The following is a 10,753-nucleotide window of genomic DNA, read 5'->3' on the forward strand; positions in this document are numbered from 1 at the left end:
GGGTGGGGGAGTTGCCACCGTCTGACAACCCACTAACTACGCTGTAAGTCTACTCCACCTGAGAGCTTAAGAAAAAAGTTGGGTCACCCAGGGACTTGTCCATCTAAGAGACCCAATCCAAACAGATCAAACATCCCGGAACGCCTTACTTTTCTCCCCACCAAACCCATTCCCCTGGGCAACAGAATGTTTTCACTGACCATAAACACACCCTCCTGAGAGCTCTCTCCACACACTCGGGCAGAGGCAGGGCACTAAAGAGAGCGGAAGCGACTCGTCTCAGACAGCAGAGGACCACTGTTACCCCTCCACGGGCGGCCCCTCTGCAGAACCGGGTCAGTCTGGATCGCCGCGCCCGGTAAAGAACAATACACCAGCGCCCAGCCGCAGACATCTCAACTTCCCACGAGCCTGCGCGGCGGTTCCCCGCGTGGAGCGGGCTCCGGAATCCGCCACCGGGCAGAGGCTGGGGGCGGAAGGAGGGAGGTAACGACCGCCAGCCCCGCGGCGGCAGCCCGTCCCGGCACCCGGCGAGCAGGTTGGAGGTATGGAGCCACCGGCCTGGGTTCCACGGCTCACGCCCGGCAACTCGGATCTCCCCACTGCTTCTCTGGGAGGCGACCCCCGCCTCCCCTGCCGCCGGGGCAGTGGGGGGGCGGGAAGGCCTCGGCGGAGGCTCGGAGCCTCCTTGGCCCGCCACGGAAGGGAACGCGGTCGGGGCGCGGGGGACAATAGGGAGCGGGGAGCGCCGCGCGCCGGAGTGGCGCCGCCGGCCGGCCGGGCTGACTGACGCGCCCGCCGCGCGGCGCGACTGGGCTCCGCTCGACCCGGCCGCCGCTGCCGCTGCCGCCGCGCGGTCCGCCGTGGTCAAGGCGTCCCCGGCGCTTGGGGTCGTGCCTCACCTCCCAGCCCCGCCGCCCAGGAGAGGAGCGGAATTAACACTCTCAGCAACACCATCTTCCGCGGCCGCCGCCTCCTCACGGGTTAACCGCAGCACATCGATCCGGAGGGAGAAGCTGAAGGGGCTTGGTCCGGAGTCTCCACGGGAAGCCGGGACCTCCCCCGGCAGGAGAAACGGCGAAGCACCTCCCTCTCGCTCCACTTCAGGGGCCGGCAAAGCTCCCAGCTCCTCCAAAACAGGGACCTCCCTCCCCCTCGTTCGTTTCCTTCCTCCCTTCCCCGCGTTCCTTCCCTCGCTCCTTCCCTCTTCTCTACCTCCCTCCCCCGAGCCCGGGACCTCCGCCTCCTTCCTCACCACGTGATGCGCGACGCCCAACCGGCAGACCCAGCCGCACCCCTTCCTCCCGCCCCTCCCCCTCCCCCAGGCTCCCCAGGGGCGCGCGCATGCGCACGAGGGCCGGTTCCCCGGCAGCTGGGCTCGCCGCCGCTTCCTGTCCGCCGGCGGAGAGCTGGGATTGGGTTTAGAAGGCGGGGTTTCCCCTGGTCCCGCCCCCAAACGGGAGCGCATCTCCTCAGAGCAGCGCCGGCTCGCTCGCTAGTTCTTAACGACTGCTGAGGACCGTCCCTAAGACGAAAATGGGAGAGTGAAAAGATGTTAAGAGGCCGCTTTCTTCTTAACTTCACAAGGAAGGGAGATTTTTATTTCTTCCTTTTCTGTCTCTGGTGGTGCACGACAGCAACCAAATAAACGAAAGCAAAGTCCCAACAAGCGACAGCCACCAGTGATCAAACAGATGAAAAGACCTTCAAACCCCAGAAAGGAAAGACAACAGCCTATGGCATTTTTTTTTCTGAATTCTTTAAAAATTTGTCGCAGATCAGGCTTTGGCCTTTCTAAATGCCCGCAGTTTAATCCTTACGGTCCTAAATCTCCTGCCCAAAATATGTCCTCTTTACCACTCTCTTTTTTCCCTGCTCTGAAGAGAACTGCACCCCAACTTCTTTGAAGCTCACGTTTGGTTTCTGTTTGGCTTCTCAGTAACTCACTTTCGTTCTTCAGACTCGTATTCCTGGATTAAAGACTTAAACATAGGACCTGAAATTGTAAAATTTCTAGAAGCAAACTGGAAAAAAGCTCCTTGACATGGGTCTTGCCAATGTTTTTTTTAATATGACACCAAAACCACAAGCAACAAAAGCCAAATAAGTAGGACTACATCAAACCGAGAGGTGCACAAGGAAAGAAGCAATTAGAGGAATGAAAAGGCAACATACACAAGGAGAGAAGATATTTGTAAATCATATATCTGATAAAGGGTTAGTATCCAAAATATATAAAGAACTTATACAACTCAACAGCAAAGAAACAAACTAACCAATTTAAAAATAGGCAGAGGACCTGAATAGACATTTTTCCATAGAAGACATACAGATGGCCAAAAAACACATGAAAAGTTACTCATTATCACTAACCATCAGGGAAATGCAAATAAAAACCACAATGATATATCACTTTGTATCAGGATGGCTAAAATAAAAACTTAAATAACAAGTGTTGATGAGGTTGTGGAGAAAAAGGAACCCTTTCTGCACTGTTGGTAGGAATGCAAATTGGTGCAGCCACTGTGGAAAACAGTATGGAGGTTCCTCAAGAAGTTAAAAGTCAGAGTGCCTGGCTAGTTCAGTCAGTAGAGCTTGCAGCTCTTGATCTTAGGAGTTGTATGTTAGAGCCCCATGTTGGCTGTGGAGATTACTTAAAAATTTTAAAAAATCTTAAAAAAAAGTTAAGAATAGAATTACCATATGATCCTCTAATTAGACTAGAAATGTATGGAATTGTTGAATCATTATATTGTATACCTGAAACTAATATAACACTGTATGTTAATTATACTTGAATAAAAAATAAATTTTAAAAATATTTTTGAACAGGCAGAGGAACTAAATAGACACTTTTCCAAAGAAGATATCCAAAGGGCCAACAGTGCGACACTAACCATCAAGAAAATGCAAATCCAAACCATAATCTTCACTATTAGAATGGCTATTATTAAAAAGACAGGAGATATAAGTGTTGGCAAGGATGTGAAGAAAAGGGAACCCATATGCACTGTTGGCAGGAAGGTATATTAGTGCAGCCACTGTGGAAAATAGTATGGAAGTTCCTCAAAAAATTAAAAATAGAACTACCATATGATCCAGCAACCTCACTTCTGGGTATGCGTCCACAGGAAATGAAATCAGGATCTTGAAGAGATAACTTCACTCCCATGTTCACTGCAGCATTATTCACAATAGCCACAACATGGAAACAAGTGTCCCTCCATGGATGAATGGATAAAGAAGACGTGATATATATACACATGTATGTATGTATGTATGTCTATATATACAACAGAATATTATTCAGCCCTGAGAAAGAAGGAAATCCTGCCATTCGCCACATCATGGGTGAACCCTGAGGACATTATGCTAAATGAAGTAAGTCAGACAGAGATCTGATACCGTGTGATCTTGCTTATATATGGAATCTTTAAAAAGCTAAATGCTTAGAAACAAAGAGTAAAATGATGGTTATCAGGGGCTGGGGTGTGTGGGAGGGAAATGTTGGTCAAAAGGTACAAACTTCCAGTTATAAGATGAATAAGTTCTGGAGCTCTAATGAACAGCATGGTGACTATAGTTAATAATACTGTATTATATACTTGAAAGTTGCTAAGAGAGTGGACTTTAAATGTTATCACCACAAAAAAGAAATGGCAATTATGTGAGGTGATGGAGGTGTTAATTAACCCCACTGTGATAATCATTTTGCAGTATATGTGTATCAAATCAACACATTATGCAACTTAAACTTATACCTTGATGAAGCTGGAAAAAATTGAAATTAAACAAAAGTACACGATTCAGTAGCATTTAGTAAATGCACATTGCTGTACAACCATCACCACTATCTACTTCCAGAACATATTCATATGGCAAATAAGGGAGGAAAAAAACTTGTATTTCATTAACTAGAAACTCCTGGTGGCATTTAACTAGATATTCTTTATCTATTTGGCATCCTGTTTGAATAGGCTGAATTAGGGAATATAAGTATTAATAGTATCATTACTAATAATAAATTGGAATTCCTATACTTTTTATTCTGTATATTTTTTAAATTTATTACCCTTTACATAAGTCAAGAGTATGCTTCTTTGTCAGTTTGACAAATGAATTATTATAGTTTTGCTCCAACATTAATAAGCTCAAAAATACAGTCAGTAGTTCCAAAACCATCATTAAAAGCGTCCATTTATAATGAGATGTATGGGATTATTAAAAGATGGCAGATTCTCATGAATTTTTTTTTCCTTTCTTAAAAGAGTTATATGCAAACATTACGTTGCCTATCACCTGTGCTAGTTACTGTTCTCTTTTGGTGGTGTAGTCAACAAATTATATTTTGATTTCTAGCTATTAGACTACCTTGTGGCATGTTTTGTGTAGCACAGTATTTTTATAATTAATTATATAAAGTTAATTTTATATGATTAATTAATTTCATAATTATATTTTAAATTAATTTATTTATAATGGTTAGAGGCAAATGACACTTTCTCTTTAAATTCAGCCGGAGGGCCCCTCAGTGGCTCAGTCGATTAAGCATCTGCCTTTGGCTCAGGTCATGATCCCAGAGTCCTGGGATCAAGTCCTGCATCAGGCTCCCTGCTCAGCGGGGACTCTGCTTCTCCCTCTACCCTTCTGCCCTACATGTGATCTCTCTCTCAAATAAATAAAAAATAAATAAAATATTTGTATAAATAAATAAATAAATAAAAATAAATTCAAGTGAAAAAATCACCAGGATGATCACGGGAAAATTACACTTAAGATTGTATTTCGTTTTATTTTATTTTATTTTTTAAAGATTTTTTTGAGTAATCTCTATAGCCAAGCTGAGGCTTGAACCCACAACCCCGAGATCAAGAGTTGCACACTGCACCAACTGGGCCCACCAGGCACCTCACCTTTTTATTTAAAAAAAAACATAAATACATAACATACCAGCTTCATAATGGATGGTATTAAAATGTCACAAGTTTGGACCGCTATTTTGTTTGAAAATTTAACTTACCACATTCTGGGTATTTTGCCGATGTATGGGAACCTGATGGTTTATACCATCATAGACTGCATGGGGTTGGCTCCCAGCTCTCCCATGTATAAGCTGTGTAGCTTTGGCCAAATTATTTCACCTTTCTAACCTCAATATTTCTTTATAAGATAAGAATGATAAAATATTTGCCTCACGGGATTGTTTTGATGATTAAATTTAAATTAGGTTAACATTGTAAGGTGGCAGGTAATAATTGCTATATAAGTGTTTGTTTGTAAAAATATATAAATATCACTGTCCTTTCATGAATACTCAAACATCCATTCAAAAGCAGCAATTAGGAGCGCCTAGGTGGCTCAGTTGTTAAGCGTCTACCTTCTGCTCAGGTCATGATCCCAGGGTCCTGGGATCAAGTCCCACATCAGGCTCCCTGCTCAGTGGGAAGCCTGCTTCTCCCTCTCCCACTCCCCCTACTTATGTTCCCTCTCTCACTGTCTCTCTCTGTTTGTTAAATAAATAAAATTTAAAAATTTAAAAAGCAGCAACTAATAGGATTATTTCCTTAGCAACAATACACAGCTTTGATACTACCAGTATAATAAAAGTTATCCTCATGCTACAATAATGAAAAATTTGGCTAGGAAGTATATGCTTGTATACAGAATATTACACAAGTAATACTACATGAAAATGCTTGCTGCACAACATAAGCCAATCCTGGTAAATGTTTCAACAATTACATTTTAAATTTCCAACTTCTAATAAACTGCCTTCTCGATGTCTCACTGTCATGCCAAATTCAATATATTTAACTTCCTGTCTCTAATAATGGCACCATCACTCTCCCCAGTAACCTGACATGGAGAGTGGATTCATCATAGACTCTTCTTCCCTTGTCTATTCATAACCAGTCACCGTGTGTTAATTCTTCCCCTAAAACCTTTCTTGAGCCTTTAATCTTTCCCTTCCCACTACTGTCACTCCAGTTCACAAAATTTCTTTTGCTTACACTGCTGCAGGACTTCTAATCCATCTCACTTCAGTCTGCCGCTGGAAAGCATTGCAGTGCAATGGTCTCTCACCATTGGTCCTCACACAATGCACTGCAATTTGCTTCCACCCCTCTCATTCCTAAGAAGCTACTCTTGTCAGCATCATCAAAGATCTGTTAGTTATCAATGCCACTATACACCCACAATCCTTATCTAACTAGATCTCTTGGTCAATTAACACTCCTCAAAATTCCCTTCTCCAATTTTTCAAGACCTTGCTTATTTTCCTGATTTTCCTCCCTACTTTTAACCGCACCTCCTTCTGCAACTCTTCCATGGGGCTTTTTCTTCTCTTTATCCTTTAAATATTGGTGTTCCTCGGGTCTTTATCCTTGGCTCTCTTGTCTTACCATTCTTCATTTGCATGGTTGGTTTTTATTACTCTCGAACATCTATGACCCGCTAGGCTATGAACTCCATTAAAAAAAAGCCTAGATCTCTCTTGTTCTGAATTCTACCCCAGTGCCCGGCACACAGTCAGCACTTTTCCTATACTTGTGTCCCAAGTCCCAGACCTACATCCTAGTCGCTCCGTGTACCAGCTGTAACCTTGAATAAGTTAAGGCACCTGGGCCACACTTTGGTAATTTTTACAGTGGGGAGAATATAAGACCTACCTCAGAGTGCTGTTATGTCAGTCAAGTAAAGTGCTTGTAAAGCACTGAGAATATTACATGGCACATGTAATTATAAAATTTTAGGTGTTGTTATTATTGCGTATCTAACATTTACTAACCAACTCCTCCCAGTACACCAAATACAACATGTCCCAAACCAAACAAACCCTTACATCAACCTACTCAAACCACTTTTTCCATCTTGGTTAATGACAATCCCATGGAAGCAATTACCTAACTCCTCTCCCATTCAAGTAGGTCAAGTCATCTTGAATCTCCATCCCATGAACCCCCCCCCCCGATCTCTATGGCCAGAGCCCAAGTTCTCGTCTCTCTGTCTCACGTTACCCACTTCTTGACCTTTTGCCCCCACTACTGCTGGAGTGTTCTTCTTAAAATATGTATATCCTGGGGCACCTGGGAGGCTCAGTCGTTAAGCGTCTGCCTTGGGTGCAGGTCATGATCCCAGGGTCCTGGGATGGAGCCCCGCATTGGGCTCCCTGCTCCATGGGGAATCTGCTTCTCCCTCTCCTCCCCACTCGTGTTCTCTCTTGCTCAAATAAATAAGTAAAATCTCTCTCAAATAAATAAATAAAATCTTCAAAAAATATATATATATATATCCTTTTATCCTCAAGGTAAAACACAAAGGCTTCATGATCTGGTTGTTGCCTTCCTTGCCAGATTTGTCTTTCATGGCTCTCTTTTCTTTATCTTCTAAAAACTCAAGGACAAAAACCAGAATAACAGTAACAGCTGGCAGTTAGTAAGGAAATGAAAGCTTAAAGAACTTAAATAAGTTGTCATCTAGGAAAAAAAAAAGTGGGACACCTGGCTGGCTCAGTCGGTAGAGCATGCAACTCTTGATCTTGGGGTTGTAAATTCAAGCCCCGCATTCGGTGTAGAGATTATTTTTTAAAAAAATGTAGGAAAAAGAAAAAAAGAACTTAAACAGGTTGCCCAAAGTCACAAAGCAGGTATGAAGCCGAGTCAACATCCAAAGTTAAATTTTCCTCCAAAGCATGTGCTTTACACTACAGTATGCTGCTGTTCAGCTGCAGTTGTCTTCCCAAACACACATATCATTTCCCTCTTTGACACCTTTGCACATTTTATTGCCTCCATGAGGAATGCCTCTCCCATTTATTTTATATAGTCTATAAAATTAGTCTCAAAAGATCCTTTCAATAATTAATTTTAAGACATCTTTTTGCTAGGATTTTCCTTTCTGTGTAAGGGATCAGAGAAGAAAAGGACTTAGAAAATTGACTTTTGGGGAAAGAGAACAGTGAAAAATGGTATTTAAAACAGAAGGCATTTAGGGGCACCTGGGTGGCTCAGTCGTTAAGTGTCTGCCTTCCGCTGGGACACAGGGTCCTGGGATTGAGCCACGCATTGGGCTCCCTGCTCGGCGGGAAGTCCGCTTCTTCCTCTGCCACTCCCCCTGCTTGTGTTCCCTTTCTCAGTGTGTCTCTTTCTGTCAAATAAATAAATAAAGTCTTAAAAAAATTAAAAAAATAAAGCTGAAGGCATTTAGAAGGCATGTAACAAGTGTCAATTTCCTTTTGAATGTAAAGAAATAGATATTATTAAAGATATGGCTCAGGCTACTTTTCTGTAAAATCTCCACTAGTTTCTTCTCTTGACAAAATATAATATCTACCATTTACATACTTCTAATGTAGCTTTATTCAACTGTATTATAGGGGCATCTGGGCGGCTCAGTCAGTTGAGCATTGGACTTGTGGTTTCGGCTTGGGTCATGATCTCAGAGTCCTGGGATGGAGCCCTGGTGGGATTCCTTGCTCAGGGGGAGTCTGCTTCTGTCTCTTTCCCTCTCTCTCTGTCCCTCCCCCCATGCTCATGCTCTCTCTCTCTCTCTAAAATAAGTAAAGCTTTATTAAACTGTATTGTATTTATTTAATATCTTCCCTAATTCTTTTTTTTAAGAATTTATTTATTTCAGAGAGGGACAGAGTGCCCACATGCATTCTCATGAGCAGTGGGGAGTAGTAGAGGGAGAGGGAGAAGCAGACTCCCTGCTGAGCAGGGAGCCTGATGCAGGGCTCCATCCCAGGACCCCGAGATCACGACCTACTTAAGCGACTGAGCCACCCAGGCACCCCTAATATCTTCCCTAATTCTTGAAGATAGGAATGAATCACATGTAATAGAGGTTTTAAACACAGGGCCTCAGGGAGTTTAGCAAATATATACCCAACAAACGTTTATTGAACGTTAATACTAGCATAAGATCCATTTCGCTAATTTATTAAAAAACTAGGAGTGGTACCTCACTGACTAAATCCCTGGTATCTTGATCTAACGTTCAAGGTGCTCCACAAAAACAAATCCACTTTTCCAATCTTTTCTCTCTTGCCTTTGAAATGAATTTCCTGCTCCATCCAGTCAGACTGGTCTACCCTTCAGAACCCCAAATCATCAAAAACTTTCCCCCTTCTATGTTTTTTCTTCCCTTTATCTCTTTTCCTCTTATACAGTATGTAAAAAAACAAAAAACAAGACAACAGAGGTGCCTGGGTGGCTCAGTGGGTTAAGCATCTGCCCTCAGCTCAGGTTGTGATCCCAGGGTCCTGGGATCAAGCCCCACATTGGGCTCCGTGCTGAGCAGGGAGCTGTGCTTCTCCCTCTCTCTCTGCCTCTCTCCCCTCCCTCTCCTTGCTCGTGCTCTCTCTTGCTATCTCTCTCTCTCAAATAAATAAGTAAAATCTTAAAAAAAAAAAGACAACCGGTCCAAATGGAGTCATTAATGCTAAACCCCACATCACCAAACTGAGACTCAATTACAATTTCTACTCTCTCAGAAATGGAATCTTAAGCCAATCAGTCAATGAGGAAATGTCTGATCAGTCCTACTTAGGTAATTTGCCAGATAAGCTTTTGCCATCTCCTAAAGGAATTAACTTTGCAATAACCAACCTACTTTTTTTGCCTAGTATTAACTTCCTTGTTCCTACTCCCATTTGCCTCTCAAAGTCTGTCATTTTGTGGAGTTCTTCCAAGTTTTCTACCTACTAGATTATTAATATCTGTTGCCTGATTTGAATTGATTCTTGCTCAAAGAGACTTTTAAATTTTTAAATATGCCTCAGCTTATCTTTTAACAAGGATTACATAGTCTTTAAAGCTCTGATCAGAACCTGGTAATTCATAAACCAAATTAGACTCACAGACATGTTTGGTTTGACTTGTAGTTAAATTTTTTTCTTAATTAAATCTCAATATTCAGCAATCAGGAGCTTTTGAATTAAAACCTAGGTAACAGATTTTCTGTGAAAACTGAGAGGTTAAGCCAACTTAAGTTCCTACAAAACCTCAATTGGCTGAAACTGAGTAGAGGCTGCCCTCCTTGGATGGGCTGGTCTAATGTCACCCCAGCCTGTGTTATTCCTGTCAGAATTTTAGCTTGTGACCTCTGTGTTGAGAACTAGGCCAACTCTCAAATCATCCTGAAATGTTTTCCTAGACCACAGGGGTCCCACAAATCACAGTCACACTTTACCACAAAACACCTATTATTTATATCACTCATCTGTAATTAATCCTGTATTACTTTATGGAAACTCTCATATTATTATTCTGATATTACAGAGGACAGAGAGAGAAAGGTTCTGAGGCAAAGCAGAGAGCACCCAAAAAAACCTTACAGGGTGACAATGGTAATTATTGATCATCCATTCAACAAATATTTGTTCTGCTCCTGATTTGGGGATTTCCAGACTACCAAGACAATATTGCTGACATACTGCCAGGCACCATAATAAGCACTTGACATACATGATCCCATTTACTGTTCAAAACAATGCTATGAAGTAGACATACCCGTTTTACAAATGAGGAAACAGAGGAGGACCAGGCTTCTAACCTAAGTTTGACTCCAAATATTATAGTCTGGTTTGTTAAATTACTGGGTGAATCCATTTGTATTATCACTGCCATGGTCCAGAACCTACTATTTGATTTAGAAGGTCCAGAAGCTTGATTTTTCATAGTGCAACCTGAGTTGACCAAGCCAACAAGGACTAATTCATAGGAGCTAAATTCTTGAGGGACATCTTGAT

General features: G+C 42.4%; 1 protein-coding gene across 4 annotated transcripts in view; it reads right to left on the reverse strand.

Annotated features, from left to right (window-relative positions):
- ADAM10 (ADAM metallopeptidase domain 10) overlaps window positions 1-2,257 on the reverse strand; it is a 134,618-nt gene extending 132,361 nt beyond the window's left edge. Inside the window, exon 1 of one of the 4 annotated variants that reach the window (XM_027570122.2) lies at window positions 903-2,257. In XM_027570122.2, the coding sequence (XP_027425923.1) occupies window positions 903-1,468 (566 nt within the window). In that variant the 5' untranslated portion in view covers window positions 1,469-2,257. Of the gene's footprint in view, window positions 1-200; window positions 731-902 lie in introns of those variants that run through there. The other 3 variants (XM_027570125.2, XM_027570126.2, XM_027570123.2) reach the window with 3 other exon arrangements.
- Window positions 2,258-10,753: the final 8,496 nt, after the last annotated feature.

The sequence above is a fragment of the Zalophus californianus genome, chromosome 6 (assembly GCF_009762305.2).
Source record: "Zalophus californianus isolate mZalCal1 chromosome 6, mZalCal1.pri.v2, whole genome shotgun sequence".
NCBI lineage: Eukaryota > Metazoa > Chordata > Mammalia > Carnivora > Otariidae > Zalophus > Zalophus californianus.